This window comes from Bubalus kerabau, chromosome 17, assembly GCF_029407905.1.
Source record: "Bubalus kerabau isolate K-KA32 ecotype Philippines breed swamp buffalo chromosome 17, PCC_UOA_SB_1v2, whole genome shotgun sequence".
Taxonomy (NCBI): domain Eukaryota; kingdom Metazoa; phylum Chordata; class Mammalia; order Artiodactyla; family Bovidae; genus Bubalus; species Bubalus kerabau.
The window spans coordinates 32,585,217-32,608,834 of NC_073640.1; the positions used below are offsets into that span (position 1 = coordinate 32,585,217).

The 23,618-nt window shown below is 39.1% G+C and overlaps 1 protein-coding gene across 2 annotated transcripts in view; it reads right to left on the bottom strand.

Annotated features, from left to right (window-relative positions):
• The window catches only part of CDH8 (cadherin 8), a 401,377-nt gene that overhangs the window by 125,922 nt on the left and 251,837 nt on the right, over positions 1-23,618 (bottom strand). For both annotated transcript variants that reach the window (XM_055552030.1, XM_055552031.1), the window contains exon 9: positions 5,873-6,009. In XM_055552030.1, coding sequence (XP_055408005.1) covers positions 5,873-6,009 — 137 coding nt within the window. The remainder of the gene's footprint in view (positions 1-5,872; positions 6,010-23,618) is intronic.

Consider the following 23,618-nt stretch of genomic DNA (forward strand, 5'->3'; position numbering starts at 1 on the left):
GGAAGGATATTGATCTTAAAGAAACTCTACCCCTGATTATGTCACAGGCAATACACAGAGAGATTACATCTTTTGAGCGAGATGCTGATATAAAATCTGAAGTCCTTATTAGTTCAATCAGGCTCTCCAAGAATATGCCTGCTTCATTTCGAGGGCCTTCCTTTAGGCACAGATCAATCTACCAGGCCTGAACCGGGGACAAAAGGAAGGTCAGTAAACAAACTTATGGGTTGTGCAGTGAAGAAACACAGCTGCACCCAGCAGTAACTCACAGGACATGATTACCAGTTTTCTTGTTGTGGGGAGGAGAAGGGATGAAAGACAATATAAGCCAAATAAATAATTTAAAATTAAGCTATTATTCAAAGCCTAAGGTTAGGGCTGTATTAACAAGAACATGTGCAATTTATTCATCAATTTCTAAAGGTTATAGATATATTTTGAGCTAAGAGATAGAGTACCATCACTTTTAATTCAATCCTTGTGTGTGTGCATGTGTGTGTGTGAGTGCTAAGTCACTTCAGTTGTATCTGACTATTTGGGACTTTATGGACTGTAGCTGGCCAGGCAATTATACCCTAAATTTAAAGGAACAATTATGATTCCCATTTCATAGATGGGAAAACTGAAAGCAAGAGAGGGAGAATAATTTGCTTAGGGTTATATGGGCAAGATGAGGCCAACTCCACTAACTCCAGGACCTAAGATTTCTCTAAACAATGAGCTCCCTATAAAGATATGTTTTTCCTAAGTCTCCCAGGTTGGACAAAGCAAATTATTGTGGCAACTGGGCCTTTTGCCAGGGAGAAACATTCCTTAAGTGCTATCAAACTAGTGTGTTCCCTGGGAGATTTAACCATCATTAGTGAAAAGCTTCATTTGCAATATTGTGTGCAGCCCACTGTAGTGGGCTAGAGCAATGCATTATCGCTAACTCAAAGAGATTAATTTAATGGGCAATTATATGCTTCCTGCTTTACAATACTTTCAGGTAACCAACAGTAGTCCGCTTTCTGTAAATGTCAGCTGCCTGCTCTCAGGTACACGATGTCAGTGGGTTTCCCCACTCTCCATCCCACGTCACCACTTTCTCCGAGAAGGACACTCTAAAACTGGCACTCAATACCTCTGAAATGCCCCTGCAGAGACTGTATTTCCCTTACCATCCACTCCCTGCCCTGGTTTCCTTTCTTTCTCTGACAGCTGTGCTTGTTACTACGTTGCTCTCATAGGTACGTCTATACCACTCTGCCCAACCTAAATGAATCTCATGCTTCTTCTGACAAACCTTAGCTCAAATATCACCGATCACCAATAAAGACCAAACAGAAGAACATCTCACCTCTTTCCGCCTTCCTTCACAACATTAAAACAATGTTTATAATATATATTAATTGCAATAAAATTAATGGTTCCATAGATGCTCAGCAAATGCTATAACTCTGGTTTAAACACTAACCCAGGAGAATGGGGTCAGTGGGATATGTCAAGTTCTCAGTGAACTTCATTGAAAAACGTTGTCCCCTTAAAGGCACTGTTTTCTGCTTTCTCATCTCTGTTCCTCAGTTTCCTAATCTCAAAAATGGGAATAGAATTCCAGTCTGAACAGTTCCAAAGCCTGACTTTGTCCACCAAGCCGTTTTCCTCCCTAGGGTTGTAAGCGTTAGAATAGGAGGTTCTGAGTAAATGGAGGCTTGTTTTTTCCTCCACTGTACTCTTGTCCCTGTGCCAACCTTCTGCTTTGCAGAGAAGAACTATTTCATTGGCTTGCTTCAGGTAATGATATAGCAGTGTCAGAAGCTCAATTTAAGGAGGAGAAAGGAAGAAGAGAAGATACAGGAGAGGGTTCCCCCTGAAGAAGGCATCTAAGAACATGTAATCTGCAATTAAACAGCATTGGTAGCAAACCTACCTCTGAACCCTTGGCTCTCCTTGAGATTCTGGGCAAGATACTTAACTTTCTGTCTGAATTTCCTTGACAGAAAAATGCATACAATAATGTACCTATTTTCAAAGAGTGACGTGAGAATTAAAAGCATCATGGGTATTACATAATACTTTTTCAGTGTTTAACTAGCTAAATTTACTTTAAGCCATCACCATCATGATACACAGCAGTTTCAAGCCTTAGGATAGTTTCAGGAGAGGGGGCTGCTGCTAGAGAAGCTACTTAGCACAGATGTGCTATATAAGCCTAATCTGCTGTTAGTACTTGGGCATCTAACTGCCAGCTCATGTAATGAGATGTGCCTGTTGATCATGGTGGCAAGTTAGATCTATCACCACTGAAATACTTGGGAAATACACACAGTGAAGTATCTCAGCCTTGGTTAAGTGAATCTGACACGAGAGGATAAAGGATGACATCTCCATTCTCATTAAGACATAACAGATGGACTTTCCTAAAATCCATTTTTTAGCTTAATTTCATTTGCTTAAATCTTTTGTCTGAAGAGATGGTGCTCTGAGAGTAATTTTAAATTGTTCTCCCTGGAATGAATATTTCTTTATCTTTATTAGAAGCTCCCCCTATGGGGTTCTATTGTCCTGGGTGGTTTTAAACATTCATCTCATCCAAATACAATAAATCTCCCTTTAATATTTTTTTCCAGGACATGATCTGCGGCTTCAGAAGATAAACATTACATGATGCGCTCAATAATAAAACCAAGTCAAAATAAGTTTCTAAGCCATTTTCATAGTAATTCCAATTTTTCTTAAGTTCTCTGTGATCTTATTATTTTGAATTCTGTAACTTAATTTTACATTTAAAATTTCTAGATTTATGTCTACCTCAGCTTATATTTTACAGCTAAAATTTACAGTTCTCTTTTATACTTCCAATCTTGTTGGTTTCCCTGTGTAGCTCAGTCAGTGAAGAGTCTGACTGCAATGAAGGAGACCTGGGTTTGATCCCTGGGTCAGAAAGATCCCCTGGAGAAGGAAGTGGCAACCAAGTATTCTTGCCTGGAGAATCCCATGGACAGAGGAATCTGGCAGACTACAATCTACAGGGGTCAAAAGAATTGGACACAACTTAAAACACAACACTTGTTGGTTTTAAGACAGTTACATGCAAAAATTCAAAAAGAAATGTTTAGTTTTTCAATCTCTGAGCAAAAAAAAAAAAAAAAAAAAAAAAGAAAGAAAGAAAGATGCAGTAAAAGATGAGATAACTCCCACTGATGTCAACAGAATAAGGTGAGTTTGGGTTGTGTACTTTTAATTCTATAAGGTTCAAAGAAAAGCTTTGGGTTGCCATGTGAACAGAACCATTTCCTGTTTGGTCTCTTTATGGAGCTAACTGTAAACTTAAGTCTGGGATATATTTGAGTGGTTTCTCTCAAGCCATAAAGGAAAAATTATCCGGTCTATATTTCAATAATTTTTAATCAGTAGATGTCCAATGAAGCAGGTTTGTGGTTGCACCATCAACTGCTTTTATTCCCAGTACTCATCACCTTCTTCCTCACCTCTGTGTCATTCTTTATGGATATATCAGCAGATTTCAACCCATCTTTCATATATAGGTGCCCCTAGAAAGAAAACTCCAAGAGGACCAGATGTTTTTCGCCTGGGTTTCGATCACTGATATATCCCCAGTCACTAAAACAGTGCTTGGCAAGAACCAAAGACTCAATAAATAATTACTGAGTGAACGAACAAATGAATGTCTTCCCTATTGGGCTTGGTACCCTTGTCACCCTAGAGTTAACAGCTCATTACCCTGGAGCATCTGCTTTTGTATCTGTCTTCCTTCCTTGTCTGTGATTCCTTGCAAATGAGTTTTTGTTTCTGGATTGCCCCTGAAATGTTTCCTAACCACCTGTTCTGTATATTCATTTCCTTTTACTCTACAGAATAGAGTACATGGAGTCTTATGATTAGGGCCTTCTTGACGAATACGTAAGTGAAGGCAGCCAACTCATAACAAAGAAGTGTCATAGATTTAGGCAAATTCAAGTAGGTTATTATGTTCAATATATGAGAAAACTATTTTAATGGTAATTATTGCCTGCATATTTTAACAATAACTATGGTCATTTACACTGGGGATCTCAGATCTAATGCCTGATGATCTAAGGCGGAGCTGACATAGTAGGTGACGTACGTAGTAGCTTATGTACGTAGCTGACGTAATAGAAATAAAGGGCACAACAAATGTAATGAGCTTGAATTATCCCAAACCATTTCCCTTCACCCCCGATCCGTGGAAAATGTCTTCCATGAAGCCAGCCCCTGGTGCCAAAAAGGTTGGGGACCACTGCTTTAGAGCATTTTTATGTAGCCTCAAGCCAATCTAAATAGATACAGTTTTTCTCCGAGGCTTAAGATGACATACGGCTTCAACACTGTAAATTATAAATATTTCACATCTAGATGGGGTTAACATGGCTAAGAAATCAAAGCTACCAAATGAGATGCTCAATTTTCTTTATCCGTTAATGTTACATGGGATAAACTACTAGCAGAGCAACATACTAGAGAAGAAAATGGTACTCCTAATAAGGAAAAGCACCGAAGTTTCCAAAGAGCTTCTTTTAAATCCCATATCAAGCTGTTTCTTTGCCTGCTTTGAGGTTGCCAAGAGAAACATTCTGCACTCTTGAATGGTCACTTTTTCACACAGTGGTTGTGTTTTATTTTTTGAATAAGACTCCACGGAAGACATTACCCCCACTTCTCAAAGCAAGGAAAATCCAGGCCTTTCATGAAGGTCTAGATTACTCTTCTTACAGACAAATTTATCATGAATCTCAGAGACATTGGCTGTGAAACCAGAGCAGATTTAGAGAGTGCAAAAAGCAGAGTTTAGGGCTCACATCCTTTACATATTTGTACCCATGAATCTTTTTTATTGTGAACTTTTGTTTCCTTATTCAGATTCCTTCTATCCGACTTCCCTCAAGAATGTACTGTCATCTCCCTTGAACTTGTATAAACTGTGAAGTCCTTCATCTCCTTTACAGAAAGAGATATTCAGATAACATGCAGAATGTCTTTTGCTTGGAAATAAAATGAACATCATATCTCCTTTGCAAAGGGGATTTAATCTGTACGATTAAAAAACAAAAACAAAACTGGTGAGGCAAAGTGCAAGTTCTCATAGACAGGAGAGCACTAAATTTCACCAAAGAGCTATTGTTTAGAGACTCCATTGTAGTGTCAGTAAGTGCAATCTGAGAAACTGCACTCATTAAAAATTGGCAGAAAGACTAACATATGTTATTTTAACAACCCTGGAACCTCCTCTGAAAAAAAAATAAGGCTTACATTTTCACATGTAATTTAGGAAAAATTTTATATTGAAGATGTAATTTTAAATAGTCTGTGATTACTGTGTAAAACACATTAATTCTAAAAAAAAAACAAACTATAATCTCATCTCCCCAAAATGATATGTATTGATACTGTAAATTTTCTTTCTATAATTTCTGCATTTATATGTGTATGTGTATATGCATAGCTTAAATGTGTGAGCAATAGTTTCTATATTGTATATATATAAATGTTAGTGTCCATTTAAATTATGATCTATAGTTCTTAAATTCTACTTGCACCTACCCTTTTATGCTAAATCTTTCCCATATTTTAATATGCAAAACATTATTTTTAATGGCTGAATAATGGGTATAAAGATACAAGAATACTTGGATGTAAAAATGTTTCCTTCCCACATATATTGCAACCTTTTGGTAATTTACCACAGCGTAAGTTATTTCATGCTGAGATGAGGCATTCCAAGTCTCCCTGGAAACAAAAGTTCTAATGCCAAAATATCTAAAAGAAACAGGACCATTTCTTGTATGATCCCTAGGCATAAATTGCACGCAGGCACACAAGGAAGAAATGAACAAACCCGGGCACTTACTGATTTCGGTAGCAATGATTGTTATGTTGTGCCACACACTTAATTCTCTGTCCAGCGGTGTTGCAAGCGTTATCTTCCCATCATCAGCATTAATGTTGAATTGTCTCTCCAGGTCAGTGTGCCGGTCGATGGAAAACCTGCAAAACAGACACATCTGTAATCTACTTCAAAGTTTATATGATCCATACATTCCACAGCAGACCTTTAGTAATCCTTAGAGAGCCACAGTTGTGAAGCCAAATGAATTGGTAAATTCAATGGCATCCTAATTTGTAAAACAAAACGACTGAATGAGGCACAAGAAACTTAATAATTATTGCCCAAGGAGTCATTAGCTACATATGCAACATGGAGGTCATAAACTGCCATCAGTTTCAATAGGTAACATCTTCAAAAATGGCTGCTGATGAAGAGTTAATTGGACAATCCATCACTTTTATTGGACAGCTTATGATAATTAGCAGTTGCCACAAAATACCATATAAAACAATGAACTCAAATCCAAAGGAGGATGGTGCTAGACAGCAAATTATTTATGGTAGTTCCAAGGAAATGTGTATTTGTGTTAAACTTAGATTTGACTGCACAATAGGTATGTGTTTTTGTTGCTGTTGCTGTTGGTTTGTTTTGTTATCATTTTAAGTAAGGTATATATTTAGGTTTCCTATTCATCTCTGTCCATAGAAATCAGATGCTTTCTGATTCTCTGGTAAATAATTTTTTAAAATTGGTCTAGATATTTTAGCAGATTTAAAACTTTAATGGGCAGGTTAGTAGTCCTGTTGAGAAAACTTTTGGATAAGGCAGACATTAAGATGCTCTTTGTCTATAGCCAAGTGCTTCTCAGGAACACTAAGTAACAAGATCATACAGGAATTACTTTTTTACCACATTTATTAATATCTTAAGAAACACAAGGCATGATTAGAAAAACTGGCATGATTGGAAAAACTTTATTCCACAAATAAGCAGTGGAATAAAGTAAAACAGAATGAAATGGAGGTTCAAATAAGGATTGTGCGTGTATGCTAAGTCACTTCAGTTGTGTCTGACTCTTTGCAACCCTATAGACTATAACCTTTGACTGTGTGGATCACAAGAAACTGTGGAAAATTCTGAAAGAGTTGGGAATACCAGACCACCTGACCTGCCTCTTGAGAAATTTGTATGCAGGTCAGGAAGCAACAGTTAGAACTGGACATGGAATAACAGACTGGTTCCAAATTGGAAAAGGAGTACATCAAGGCTGTATATTGTCACCCTGCTTATTTAACTTATATGCAGAGTACATCATGAGAAACGCTGGACTGGAAGAAACACAAGCTGGAATCAAGATTGCCAGGAGAAATAGCAATAACCTCAGATATGCAGATGACACCACCCTTATGGCAGAAAGTGAAGAGGAACTCAAAAGCCTCTTGATGAAAGTGAAAGTGGAGAGTGAAAAAGTTGGCTTAAAGCTCAACATTCAGAAAACAAAGATCATGGCATCTGGTCCCATCACTTCATGGGAAATAGATGGGGAAACAGTGGAAAGTGTCAGACTTTATTTTGGAGGGCTCCCAAATCACTGCAGATAGTGACTGCAGCCATGAAATTAAAAGATGCTTACTCCTTGGAAGGAAAGTTATGACCAACCTAGATAGCATATTCAAAAGCAAAGACATTACTCTGCCAACTAAGGTCCGTCTAGTCAAGGCTATGGTTTTTCCAGTGGTCATATATGGATGTGATACTTGGACTGTGAAGAAAGCTGAGCCCTGAAGAATTGATGATTTTGAACTGTGATGTTGAAGAAGACTCTTAAGAGTCCCTTGGACTGCAAGGAGATCCAACCAGTCCATTCTGAAGGATATCAGCCCTGGGATTTCTTTGGAAGGAATGATGCTAAAGCTGAAACTCCAGTACTTTGGCCACCTCATGCAAAGAGTTGACTCATTGGAAAAGACTCTGATGCTGGGAGGGATTGGGGGCAGGAGGAGAAAGGGACGACAGAGGATGAGATGGCTGGATGGCATCACTGACTCGATGGATGTGAGTCTGAGTGAACTCCGGGAGTTGGTGATGGACAGGGAGGCCTGGCGTGCTGCAATTCACGGGGTCGCAAAGAATCGGACACAACTGAAGGACTGAACTGAACTGAACATAGACTATAGCCCACTAGGCTCCTCTGTCCATGGAATTCTCCAGGCAAAAATACTGGAGTGGGTTGCCATGCCCTTCTCCACGGGATCTTCATGACCCAGGGATCAAGCCCGTGTCTCCTATGTCTCTTGCATTGGCAGGCAGGTTCTTTACCACTAGTGCCACCTGGGAAACCCTCAAACAACTCCCCCAAATTTTTATGTTAAAACCCTAATTCCTAATGTGTCATAGCATTTGGAAATAAGGTCTTTAGGAGGTAATTAGGGTTAGAATAAGTCATTAGAATAGGGCTCTCCTGTGGGATTAATGATGTTATTTAAAAAAAAAGAAAAGAAAAGAAGAAGGGGACATAGGCTGTCTCTTTTCTGCTCTCTGCCAAGGAGGATTCAAGAAGACAACCATACCAGAAAATGTGCCCTCACCATACAGTGGATCTGCTGGTACCTTGATCTTGGACTTCCCAGCCCCCAGAAACTGTGAGAAACAGATTTTTGGTGTTTAATTCACCCCATCTAGGATACTCCATATCTACAGAAGCCCAAACTAAGACCAAGGTCATGTGCAATCCCATCTAGGAGGCAGGACTGAAGAAACCCTTCATGGTTTAGGGGAACTCCTGAGAAGTATACATGAAATCTGTTTATTGGTACCCATTAACACTAAATACGAAACATGCTCCATGGCTATTTGCAGCTAAGCGTATTTTCCTTTTCTATGTGTTCTTATGAACATTTATTATATCATCAAGAATAAAACTATGCTATTATAAGAAAAAAAAATAAAATTTCCCCTAATTTTGTATCTATAGGTTTGTACTGTTAACATTTTAGTGGATTTCATTGCAAACATATATACTGGTACTTTATGCTTATCTATCTATGCATATCTACTTATTTGTATCTATATCTAACTCTGGGAAATAGTGAAAGACAGGGAAGCCTGACATGCTGCAGTCCATGGGGTCGCAAAGAATCCGACACAACCTAGCAACTGAACAACAACAACAACAAAGGGGGATGGGTAAATGGATGGACGGAGGACAGGAAGACATATAGGGATATGGATAACTCCTTGCTCCTCTTAGCTGTATCTTCTCATTAGAAATGGCATGCATACTCCTTATCAGTTCAGTTCAGTCGCTCAGTCATGCCTGACTCACTGCGACTCCTTATACCAGATGCAAATATTAAGAAAAAGACATTCCTATAAATCTTCTACACTAATCACAAGCATCATTAGACATTGTGGAATAATATTAAAAAGTACTTAATTTTATTGACAGGATCTTCTTCCCTGTAGCTCAGACGGTAAAGAATCCACTTGTGATCCAGGACCCAGGTTCAATCCCTGGGTCAGGAAGAACTCCTGGAGAAGGGAATGGCAACCCACTCCAGTATTCTTGCCTGGAGAATCCCATGGACAGAGGAACCTGGCGGGCTACAGTCCATGGGGTCACAAAGAGTCAGACATGACTGAGCTACTAACATTACTACTACTAATTTTATTGACAACAGTGTGTTGCTAAATTCCTTGATAAAACCATGTACTAAGAGATCATAACTCCAGATATAATAAAGACTTGCTGCTTCTGCTGCTGCTAAGTCGCTTCAGTCGTGTCTGACTCTGTGCGACCCCACAGATGGCAGCCCACCAGGATCCCCCATCCCTGGGATTCTCCAGGCAAGAACACTGGAGTGGGTTGCCATTTCCTAATAAAGACTTAGATATAAAGAAAATAAATACACTGACTTGCATCTATACACCAGGAATTTATAAAACAATCCCTTGCCTAACCCCCAGGATGATTAGAGAAATTCAGAATGGATTTAAGAACCTAGAGACATAGCTGAATTAACAGTGCTTGCAAAATAATCCTGAGCATGAAGAAGTAAGTGTTCATTGCAAAACATCTGAATCTGTTGTATTACTGAAAAAAAGACTAAAAATCATTATCCTGGGGAACAATGATTGTTGATTAGACCAATGAGGTTCCATGTTTAACTGTAAAATAATAGACATGTGTTTTGCTCCAGATATCATGAACACTCTGTTAAAAGATCTAAGTGATGTCCAGAGGATTAATTATCACTATCTGCATCATATTCATAAATAAACTTTGCATGCACTGCTGGGTTCTAATAATTTTATTATCACACTGCTGATATTTCACACATTCATGCATCTGCCAGTTTCCCAGAGGCCACAGAAAATGAGGTTGGAAACACACTCCATGGCTATTTGACTGCTGTCCAGTAAATGCCTAGAACTTCTGGCCTAGAAGAAGCGCTGGGAACAATGACAGAGTTTTGGAAGCTGTTTGTGTAATCCCTTATTTAAAACTGTACCATGCAACCTTGACATTGGAATAAATTATATCTCTATTATTTATATATTGTTGTTTCTAGGATAATTAATAAATACCCTGAGCCTCAGTTTCTTCACTGGCCAAATATAATACTCAAATCACAGGTCTGGTTGTGAAGATTAAAAATGAGATATAAATCAGTCTTTGGTAATTAGTAAGTGCTGAAGATAATGTTCATCATCACCACATCACGATAATAACATCATGTCCCATTAAATGAAGCTTCATAAATTTTCCTCCTCGGAAGGTGGTGGAGAAGGCCCCTTTCTTACCAGTTTATAAATAGCATAAATGTGGAAAAAACATTTGGGTGTTATTTAACTCCCATAACTCTAAAAGAGACAGGGATATTTTTCTCATTTTTTAAAGATCCAATTCATGACAGACTTTATGAGGTGAGTCATAAGAATTTATAAAATACAGCCCTTTAGTACGATCAGAGGTAAGATTGCCATAATATTACAAGATTACACAGTGGGAGGAACTTGATGGGGGGAAGAAAAACAGCTTAAAATTCAGTTTAAAGTCTACCTCGACTGTATAAAGAAGCCTCTTGCTCCCTTTGTAGACATTTTGCATATTTTATAGCCTAGTAGACTTCATGGTAAAGGCTGCCCAGTACTGCTAAATAGTTCAAAAATTCAGATTTAGCACAGTCAATAAGCATGCATTAAACACCAAATGTATACCAGGCACAGTGCTAGATGCCTCTTTCTTTTTGCATCTTTCTCACTTTGGTGTCTTATAAAATGAATAAAAGAAAAATCACAGGTGTGATTTCATCATGTTATTAATCATTTTGTGCCTTTGTTACCAAATCTGTTAAATGGGAATTAGAATAGGTTTTGTGAGATGTAGAAGAGGTAATACCTATAGAGCACTTGTTGCAGTGCCTGGCACATAACAAGTGCTCAATAAATATCTACTGAAAATCTCTAATGTTGTCACTACTCATCTGGAAACAGTTGGTTTCTACTAATGAATCCCAGGCCTCTCTTCACGTTTAAGCCAGCCTTTCTGTTACTCCTTGATTCTCTTTCCCTATACCAGTTCATCTGGGTTCTCATACCCATGGAAGCAAAAGCATGGAGGGTATCACTTTAAGTGACAAACTAAAGCCAAGGAGAAGGAGCATGTGGAGAGGCTCTTACTTGCACTTCTAACATCATTTTAGCATCCATTTTTCTGCCACCTTTTCTGACCAAATCTCCATCCCATGAACTGACTGTTCCAAGTTCAAAGCATTATTGGACACACTCACTTTTTGTTCATGTTCAATAATATATGAGTGTTTGTTATCATAGTTAAAATTAATTACATTTTAACACAAGTTTGGATTAAAAAAAAAAAAAACTGCACTCCACATGTCATTTTTAGGAATGCTCTCAGAAGATGCTTGCTCCCCACAAATAGCTATGCCGCTCCATTGCTAGTTGCAAAGATTCAGCTTGCTTTCCTCTGGTCCTCTAAGCTGCCACCATCCACTTGGCTGTTTCAGTTTCTCCTCTCACCTTCTATTCATTGCACTCTATGACACAGCTCCATCACAGTAATAAAGGGAAGTGAAGTGTAGTCACTTAGTCATGTCCGACTCTTTGCGACCCCATGGACCCCATTTTCCAGGCAAGAGTACTGGAGTGGTTTCCTTCTCTGGAGGATCTTCCCAACCCAGGGACTGAACCTGTGTCTCCCGCATTGTAGGCAGACACTGTACCATCTGAGCCATCAGGGAAGGGAAACCACAGTCAATTATGGGGCTTCCCAGGTGGCGCTAGGGTAAAGAACCCACCCACCCACCAACGCAGGAAACAAAATGAGATATGAGTCTGATCCCTGGGTCAGGAAGATTCCCTGGAGGAGGGCATTGGCAACCCACTCCAGGACTCTTGCCTGGAAAATCCCATGGATGGAGGAGCCTGGTAGGCTGGAGTCCATGGGGTCACTAAGAGTTGGACACGACTGAGCGACTTCACTTTCACTTTTCACTTTCATGCATTGGAGAAGAAAATGGCAACCCACTCCAGTGTTCTTGCCTGGAGAATCCCAGGGATGGGGGAGCCTGGTGGGCTGCTGTCTATGGGGTCGCACAGAGTCAGACACAACTGAAGTGACTTAGCAGCAGCAGCAGCATTCTTGCCTGGAGAATCCCATGGAGAAGCCTGGTGGGCTACAGTCCACAGGGCGGCAGAGAGTCAGACACGATGGAAGCGACTGAGCACATGTGCATACACACTCAGTTACAAGACTTGGGTACAGACTGTTTTCTTACACAAATTAACAGAGAATAATTTCAAAGAGAAACAGAGTGGGTTAAATTAACTGCAAACCCGAAGGAAAGACTTAATGTTTTAGAATCCTGTGTACCAGGCAAGTTCTTCAGATGTCATGATTTTGCATAGATGTCTCAGAACTAGAAGTAAGCCACACTGTTTTCTAGGATTCCCAGTATCTATCTGAATAGCAGCAGATAAAGTGGGAGAAACCAGATAACCTTCAGTGGAATCTCACCGGTGAGATCTCACTGAAACAGTGTAATTGGTCATAATCTCATAGGCTCATCTATAAATAGGAGAAAGGATCTATTAATAGTTCACAAAATGGTTCTCTGCAATAAATGAATGGATACATGACTCAGATACTGCAAAGTAATTGGTTAATTAATAGGCGATTCTTTAAGCCCAGAATGACTGAAAATGAATAATTAGAATAGAAAGATATAAATAAAATCGACCATTCACATCCTTTAGTAGTTTCCCAAGTGATACTAGAAAAATATTCCAAATCTGTCATGTGCATGAGTGCCTGCTAAGTCGTGTCTGACTCTTTGCGACTCTGTGGAGAGCAGCCTGCCAGGCTCCTCTATCCATGGGGTTCTCCATGTAAGAATCCTGGAGTGTGTTGCCATGTCGTCCTCCAGAGGATCTTCCTGACCCAGGAATCCTACCCACATCTCTTACATCCCCAGCATTGGCAGGCAGGTTCCTTACCACTAGCACTACTTTGGAAGCCCAATCTCTTCATAGTGTTAGTCTATACCAGCCATCACCTTTTTCAAAATAGACTCTGAGCTGAAGAGGCTACTGGGTTTCTTTGCTTAGTGCTCATCTACAAGGAGCCTTTGGGACCTTGCCCGAGTCTTCACTGATCTTCTCTTCCTTAAGGTCGTCCTCCCTATTATTCTACAATTAAGCATTTGCTGCACTTTTGCTCTTTAAAACAGGAAGAGATTGTTTGATTCTTATAACATCACATTGGTTGGAATTTTGTACTACAGTTATTCCATAACTCCCTGTTGGAAAGATGCACAAGCTTGCATTGAGCATGGGTTGTTATTATGCAGGAAACACGGTGCTAAAGAAGTATGAGGAAAGGAGTGAATGGGATAAGAACGGAAGGAAAAAAGAAGAGTGAGTTTGGTTCCCACTGTATCTACAGAAAAGTTCAATGTCTTCTAATTTGCATCTTAAAAGTCATAGGGTTTGTATCTCCGGTATTGAAGTCATTTTAATTTCTTTTTTTATTCACAAAAATGTTATTATTAACATAGTTGTTAAATTATATAAATTCTGTGCTGACTCGAACATTTCTCGGAATATTTTCAGGGTTTTAAAAATCATCAGTGTTTAAAAAATTAATTTATTTATTTTCAGTTCAGTTCAGTTCAGTCGCTCAGTCGTGTCCAACACTTTGCAACCTCATGAACTGCAGCACACCAGGCCTCCCTGTCCATCACCAACTCCTGGAGTTCACTCAGACTCACATCCATCGAGTCCATGGTGCCATCTAGCCATCGCATCCTCTGTTGTCCCCTTTTCCTCCTGCCCCCAATCCCTCCCAGTATCAGAGTCTTTTCCAGTGAGTCGACTCTTCTCATGAGGTGGCCAAAGTACTGGAGTTTCAGCTTCAGCATCATTCCCTCCAAAGAACACCCAGGGCTGATCTCCTTTAGAATGGACTTGTTGGATCTCCTTGCAGTCCAAGGGACTCTCAAGAGTCTTCTTCAACACCACAGTTCAAAAGCATCAATTCTTCAGGGCTCAGCTTTCTTCACAGTCCAACTCTCACATCCATACATGACCACAGGAAAAACCATAGCCTTGACTAGACGGACCTTTTTTGGCAAAGTAATGTCTCTGCTTTTCAATTTGCTATCTAGGTTGACATAACTTTTCTTCCAAGGAGTAAGCGTCTTTTAATTTCATGGCTGCAGTCACCATCTGCAGTGATTTTGGAGCCCAAAAAAATAAAGTCTGACACTGTTTCCACTGTTTCCCCATCTATTTCCCATGAAGTGATGGGACCAGATGCCATGATCTTCGTTTCCTGAATGTTGAGCTTTAAGCCAACTTTTTCACTCTCCTCTTTCACTTTCATCAAGAGGCTTTTGAGTTCCTCTTCACTTTCTGCCATAAGGGTGGTGTCATCTGCATATCTGAGGTTATTGATATTTCTCCAGGCAATCTGGATTCCAGCTTGTGCTTCTTCCAGTCCAGGGTTTCTCATGAGGTACTGTGCATAGAAGTTAAATAAGCAGGGTGACAGTATACAGCCTTGACATACTCCTTTTCCTATTTGGAACCAGTCTGTTGTTCCATGTCCATTTCTAACTTTTGCTTCCTGACCTGCATATAGGTTTCTCGAGAGGCAAGTCAGGTGGTCTGGTATTCCCATCTGTTTCAGAATTTTCCACACTTTATTGTGATCCACACAGTCACCTTGCTGTGGCATAGTCAATAAAGCAGAAATAGATTGGAAGTTAATTACTTTAAAATTGTTGTGGTTTTTGCCATACATCAACATGAATCAGTCACGGGTGTACATGTGTCCCATCATCCTGAACCCTGAAGTCTTCATTTTAATATCTTGAAAATACACATCTGTTGGATTTGCTGTTCTTTTACAGATTTACTTAAGATGCGTTTGAGACAACAGAACTCATTCAAAGAGACTAGAATATATTTTGGAGAGTCATCTTTTTGCCACAATAAGAAGAGTTTATAACACAGTAGGGCATGGTATGTGAGAAAACAGGCTTCTTGGACCATGTTATTAATAACATCAATCCTAATGATGGCAATTTTGCAAACAGACATTCTCATTCTATAACAATGAAGATGGTTTAGAAACTGCATCACCCATGATAATCAATATTCACAGATATCCTATTTCAACTTTACCATCCTATTCCAACAACTATCCTGGTTTGCTTCAGTCTTGCTGCTGCTGCTGCTGCTAAGTCGCTTCAATCGTATCCGACTCTATGCGACCCTATAGATGGTAGCCCACCATGCTCCCCCGTCCCTGGGACTCCCCAGGCAAGAACACTGGAGTGGGTTGCCATTTCCTTCTCCAATGCGTGAAAGTGAAAAGTGAAAGTGAAGTCACTCAGTTGTGTCCGACTCTTAGCGACCCCATAGACTACAGCCCACCAGGCTCCTCCATCCATGGGATTTTCCAGGCAAGAGTATTGGAGTGGGGTGCCATTGCCTTCTCCGCTAATATTCCTCTAACCTATAGTAGTATGTCTTAGAAATGAATGCTAACGACTTCATCATTGTACTTGTGAAGTTGTGAAGTTAAGGCTATGGATTCGAGGAAATTCCTACCTAGATGCTTAGCACTTTGTTGAGGATCTAATTTAACCTACTGCACTCTGACCATGAGCACAAACTTTGTCACCAGTTCACTCAATCAAGAGTAGTTTGCAGAGGTCAGAAGTTAATATTAGAAGATATCACTATTGCAGTGATTAAGAATAGGTCAAAATGGGCAACTGGATATTATTATATTGGAAAATAGCACCCTTTCTGCATTGCTGCAATATACAACTTTTACCTGAATCATAGTGAAGTGAAGTCGCTCAGTCATGCCCTACTCTTTGCAACCCCATGGATAGTAGCCTGCACCAAGCTCCTCTGTCCATGGGATTTTCAAGGCAAGAAGTACTGGAGTGGGTTGCCATTTCCTTCTCCAACCTGAATCATATGTTAACTCAATTATCACAGCCCAACTATTTACATTTCATACCAATATTTGGCACAAAATCCTGTATCTTGTTTGTGTGTGCGTAAGACAGATTTTACTGTCAACATATAAATATTATATGTATATATACATTCATTCATTTGTTCATTTAAAGCATCTCCTACTCCCTCTTCCCAATCTTGCCCCTATATGACACACCTACAGAGACCCTCTGTCCCTGCTGAATTTCTGTTTCTTGTTTGCAATAAAGAACAACTCTGATAATATCAAGAGTATTTTAAGGATGATCAGCACCAAGCTTTCAATATCAAGGAGTCTTTTTCACTACCAGTGACTTGTGTCAGAAAGGAAGAATGTAAATTAAAGTCTGGAATGTGCACGAGAAGCTACACCAGTTATCTTAATAATCAGATAAAGATAAATAATTTTTTCTCAAAAGTTACTCTGGACTATATTATTACTAATACAGTATTTGTGAAACACCTGATGATTTTTCAAGAGAAAGACCCTTTTCTTCCTAATGTCTCCTCTAGGCCAATTTATAGATCTATCCTTAGTTTCTTCATCTGAAAAATGAGGACAATAGACTACCTTCTTTTAAAGTTTAAGGTAAATCCCCTTAGGTAATGCATTGTAAATTTCCTTTTGATTTTTTTTTTAGATTGTTGTTGTGGATCATTTTTAAAGTCTATATTGAATTTGTTATAATACTGCTTCTGTCTTATGTTTTGTTTTTTTTTGGCTGCAAGGTATGTGGGATGTTAGCTTCCCTATCCCTAATCAAGCCTGCACCCCCTGCAATGGAAGGCAAAGTCTTAACCAGTGGACTGCTAGGGATGTCCTCCTTTTGCTTTTTAAATGCAGTTTCATACTGAATATTTATCATTATTTCTAGTTAGACATTCTGACAAATGTCTAGGTATTTTTAAACAACAATAATAACATATTTGAAAGATTCTGATGTTGTTGTTTAGTCACCAAGGTGTGTCGGACTCTTCACGATCCCTTGGACTGCAGACACCAGGCTTCCCTGTCCCTCAAAGGATGAAGCAGATCCACCTACAATAATCATCCTCAGATATCTTCATTTACTTAGGGTCACATATAGAAATCTCAGATGCTAAATCTGTTGGTTCAGAGAATGTCCCATTTTCTGAGCATGCATTTTGTTTTATAGTTTGTTCCACTCATACCTTAAAAGATACCATCATAAAGCCAAAGTCCTACATGTAAATTTCTGCAGTCACAAGACCAAAATTAGTGTGTCCCAGATAAAATCTAATTCATGATTAATTATTTAATATTTACATAATATCTTTAGAGAAATTCTAATTTTCTCCCTGAGTCATCAAAATAATCATTTATAACTGAGAACTCTAAATCCAATATGATGACAAAAATATGAAAAAAAGTGAATGCTTTACATAAAAGATTAATGTAAATTTTTAATTTTTTATTTAATTCCATAAAGGCTTAGTGACTGCTTCTTTTGGTCAAGTATGATGCTAAATGCTTGAACAAAGCCTCCTCTCAGACACACTGGTTGTGTTTTTCTCATTTCTTACAATGAAAAATGGCAAGCACTGTAATAAAGTCATTGTTATACTGCAGTTAGAAAGGGGCCCCAGATGTGCCTGGGAAAGGGGAGGGTGGTCAAAGATGACACCACAGTGCGGCAGCATCTGTTTGGGGACAGGAAGAATGAGTAGGGGTTTTCCAGGTAGAGTATGTAGGGAGAGCATCCCCAGCAGAAAGGAATACATGAAGAAAATCTTGGGTTTGTTTAGGAAACAATAAAATTAAGGACCAGGCTAGGCGTGGTGAGAGCTAAGGTCTGACAGATGAGCAACCTGCCCTTTCATTCCCATCCTTCCTTTCATCTTGTCCCTTCCATCCCTCTTTCCTTCACTCTTTACTGAGTATTTCTTATATACAAGGCATTGTGTTAGTTGTCAAGACAGACATGGTCTTGCTTTCATGTAACTGAGTCTACCTGTAGAGAAAGACAATGAAAGGAAATAAGATTTTTAAAGCTTACAGTGATGTATTCTTGAAAAAGAAAAGGGATGAGATGTATAAAATGTTATTAAAATACTCCTGTCAAAAGAAACAGCAAATATGAAAGGTCAGTTAGGAAGATGGTCAGTATTTTTAACGACTAACTAATGACAGGATTGTTGAAATTCAGGATTCAGTGCGGGGGCGGGCATCAGGAAGGACCTTGGAAACCATGTTGAAGAATTAAGTTTTTTCACTTGCAGGAAATGGGGAACCACTTGAACAAAATACAGGAGGAGAATGACATGATCTAAACCACAGCTGGATTCCATAGAACTTTCTGTATTGTACAAATGTGCTTTGTCCAAGACGGTAAGCGCTAGCTCTATGTGGCTATTGTAGCCCTTGAAATCTAGCTAGTGTGACTGAGAAATTGAAATCATGATTATATTTAATTTAATTCATTTTATTTCCATTCAAACAGCCACATGTGGCTAGTGGCTACCATATCAGCACAGATCTAAATTGAGTTAGAGATCACTGGGGCAGCCGTGTGGATACCAAAGGGCAGGAGACAAGCACACGGGGCTGCTGTAACTGCTCACCTTAAAGAGGAAAGTGTTTGGGACTCCCCTGGTGGGCCACTGGTTAAGAATCTGCTTCTTCAGGGGGCCCAGGTTCTATTCCGGGTTGGGGAACTAAGATCCCTGCAAGGCACAGTGCAGCCAAAAAAAAAAAAAAAGCGGGGGGCAAATATGATGGTGTTTGAGCTTAGTAACTAAAATAAACAGGACATGGTGATTATTTGGATATAGGAAGTAAAGGACATTAAAGAATTTTGAAGCAATACCCTTGTGGAAGGCTCATAACTGTCTTCTATTAATCTACATTGCTTTCAAATTAGATAATTCTCTTTCTTTTGTCTCCTTTTAGCCATATTTATCTAATTAATCACAAAATACAACAAACTGGTCAAACAGTTCACATAAAGATGAGCAAAATATGGACTTCCCTGGTGATACAGTGGATAGTAATCTCCCTGTGAATGCAGAGGACAGGGGTTCCATCCTTGGTCTCAGAAGATGGTGTGCCATAACTACTGAAACCCAAGCACTCTAGGACCTCAGAGTCACTACTATTGAAGCCCACGTGCCTACAACCTGTGCTCTGAAACAAGAGATGCCCATGCACCGCAACACAGAGTCCCACTTGCAGCAACTAGAAAAACCCTGAGCATAATAATGAAGACCCAGTACAACGAAAAAGAACTACATACACAAATTATCCAAAAAAAAAAAAAGGAGAGAGTGAATCCCTAAAAGCAGCCAACTGAAAAAGGACATTACATTAAAAAAAAAAAAAAGACTACCAAAATGTAATTAAATCTTTCCATAAATGGTATCTGTAGCTCAGAGCAGGTATCTGATATTTCCCTCTGGTGTGTCTTTTTATGATGGGAGATAGGATTTGTGAGGATAAAATCTTCTACACCCATGATAACCTTGATTCTCACTGTTCACCCTCAGGTCACAGGAATCCCAACAACTCTCATAAATCTCAAGAGGCTCACAACGACCTAAGGCTGACAGGGGACAGTTAGCAAAGAGTAGCTTTTAATTCACTTAGTTACCTTCTTGGGGCTGTCAATCAGGCCAATAATGACTTTTCCCTATATGAAAGAATATGCAGAGTTGATGAATGCTACATGGACAATAAGGAAGAGACGGTGTGAGATGGAAATACATCATTGTGTAGCTGTATGGACCATGAGACCACAACCAGAATTGAGATTTAATAAAATATTTCATGTATTTATCACAGCCTTCCTAATTTTTGGCCCGTCTGCTAAGCCCTATATATTAATTTCTTAGTTAATCCTCCTTTTACTTATGTAGCCCACATAAATTGTTATGACTCTCAATGCTTTGAGTCATAAAATGAGGGTCATATACATTTTTACCCAGCCACAAAGTTAGTGAGATAATAAGTGTAATCTCCTGACCATAATATCTGACAGTTAATCAATTAGTCAGTGTTGAATAGTTGTCAGAATGGTGGTATTTGATTTTACGTTTGTCCAATTCTTGTCAGAACCATTAATTATATAGAAAAATATGTTTTTATGGAAAACATTTTACACCCAAGAAATAAGAGTAGTGCATATAAAAGTAGGTTTTTTGAAAATTTCCTAAAGTTATTTATATACACTTAAAAATTTTAATTGGACATTCAGACTCAGTAAGTGCTAAGGTCTTATGGTAAGCGCTAGGAAGTAAGAGGTGAACAAGATGTAGCCTGTTGGGACTCCCCTGGTGGTCCAGTGGTTAAGACTTGACCTTCCAATGCAGGGGGTGCAGGTTCGATCCCTGATCTCAGAAATGAGATCCCACATGACTCAAGGCCAAAAAACCAAAACATAAACAGAGGCATTGTTGTAACATACTCAATAAAGACTTTAAAAATGGTCCACATCAAAAAAAAAGAAAACTTAAAAAGATGCATCCTATTAATTCTTTAAGAAATGGAAGTGCATTTAGACTGAAATAGCTTGTTTACTTGCTATCACAACAAAAATAACATATATTTTTATGTTATAAATAACCATTCCTATATTCAGCCAGATAATATCTTTCTAGGAGGTCAAAAGTGTTTTTTACCAAAAATGCTCATCCCTAAAACACAGTGCCTGACCACATGGTCTAATCTAGTCTTGGATCTTCATGCAAGTGCAAAGCCTAATATCATGTATTTGTTGTTGAACAAACGTGCTCCAGACATGTTTCCTCTTTCTCCAGTGGAGACCCCATCCTCCAACTTAACCACCCCGTGGGCTCTGCTCCCTTTCCACATCTTTTCTGCAGTTTCAGATCCTTGGTTTTAAAGGACATTTAGATCTTGTGCTGTGCTCTGCACCATTAAATACATCTTTCATAACTCTGACCCTTCTTAAGGAATTCCATAAACTTTATTTTCATTTACCATGAAGGTATTAATACATACCTCAGTTGACTATCCCAAACTTGACTTGTACCACGAGGGCCATTTATAGTTATTTCAGCTAAGCCTATTCCACTCACCAGCAAACTGACTTCAAACACACAGAAGAGAGCTAATAAACATCTGATAGGTGGATGGGAATGACATTCCTCCATCTTTTAACATGTTCTCTTCTTAAATATGCAATATTATGTTTTCCTCTGCAACACTAAGTCAAATCTGATTGTCCTTTATCAAAAGCAAGGTTGTATAATACACTGTGTCACATCAGAATGTAGAAATATAAGGAAAACTAAAGGCTTTGTTGAAATGACTCCCATAAATATTTGAACATCAGATAAGAGTGTCAAGCTCCCTTTGTTGGGATGCAAAATAGGGGATTTATTTTGCCTTATGAGTATAATAATGTTAGATAACACAGCTCAGCCTATACAAGCAGCTTTGTTTCTCTCAGAATATAAATGTTATTATTAAGTTTTGTTCCCTAGAGGGTACAGAGACTTCACCAACCAGAAAAAAATAAAAACATTTTAAACCTGAGATAAGCACTTTTCCCATTTTTCCCCCCTCTTTGAAACTTCTTATGCTTTTTTTAAAAAGCACCCTAGATCACTTGTTTTAAAATAGTTTATTAATATGTGAAGCTTGATTTTTTTATTATTATTATTAGTCAGGTTTATTTTACCACACTGGAAACATTTCAGCTAAATCAATTTGCTGCTTTAGAGCCTGCATCTCAAAATACACAACAGACACATATTTGCCACCACACCATAGTGTGGAGCTAGATGGCTAGCAGGGTGAAGTTAGTCAAATTACTCCATCAGTAAAGAGGTTCTCTACACTTGTGCTGGAGGGATGTGAAGATACACAGGGCAGGTGCCCCTTTAAAGAAGGACGCCAGAGCTGTAGGAGGAGCAGTCAGGGGAAACCCTCTAAATATCAGCTCCTGAGAATCTGCCTCATTTTCAGAGATTGTCCTGTGTTACCCGGAGATTAAGCCAGCAGAGGGATAAAGACACTACCAATTTGGCAGGACATAGGACTCCTCTGATGATCGATATGCATTCCATCGGATTGGGCCAAGGCTTTGCCAGGCCTGCACTGCAGGTTAATCGTGCCCCCCTGCCCGCCTGTTTCTGTCCTTCCCAGTCACAGGTGCTTCTCTCTAACAAACAGCTTGTACTTCAAATGCCATCTACTTTCAGGGAAAACAACCTGTAACCCATGTTTTGAATGGGAATATGGGAGTAAGAATATGGGTAATTCACAGAGTTCATGCAATATAGTATAAATGAGATACCTGTGAAGGGCCCTGTACTAAAACCCTAAACAGACATGACTAAAGATCCTCAAGATACTCCCAGTATGACTCGTTAAATGTCTACTCTTGTATTGGGGAATACATGTTAGAGTTTGTCGAACATACTCCAGCAAATCTATTTCAAGTGAATTTCTATTTCATGTCACTTCATGTTTTCAGAGAGAGAGAAATGCTGCTGGAATCAGAGATTTTGCCAAGACACTGAAAAGCAGAGACTAATTTGGTTAAGACAATCTGTATTGTAATCATCACTGAGGTCTAGAGAATGGAAGGGGCAGGTAGAAAAATCAGGTATTATGAGAAATTCATGCAAGAAACAAATATATTCCCCACTCCAAGCGAGTAAGCATCCAGGTCTTTTTCATGATGCCTTTTCACAGTCCATATGACAGTTATTGGCTTCCCCGGTGACTCAGCAGTAAAGAATTTGCCTGCAATGCAAGAGATGAGGGTTCCATTCCTAGGTTGGGAAGATCCCCTGGAGGAGGGCATGGCAACCCACTCCTGTATTCTAGCCTGGAGAATCCCCATGGACAGAGGAGCCTGGTGGCTACAGTCCACAGGATTGCAGAGTCGGACATGAATGAAGCAACTGAGCACACAAGCATGATAGCTATGGTGATTTCTCCAAAAGCTATGCTACGTGAAGCCAGTTTTTTCCGGTAGATTCAAAGTAAGCGCACACTGTCAGGGGCCCCATAGAACTAACCTCCGGAGGGTTCTAAGGCAAGTATGGAGGATGTCAACTCCATCATATACAACTGGATTTTAATACAAAGAATTTCTTTGACTACAACAGATTTTTTTTAAGTATTTTTTTAATCCTCTCTCTAGGGAGTTTTCTAGATAGAATAAGATCCTGAAATTATGTGAGAGTCAACTGTTAAAATTACTGATGAAAAACCCAAGCTCTTACCAGTATACCGTAGGAG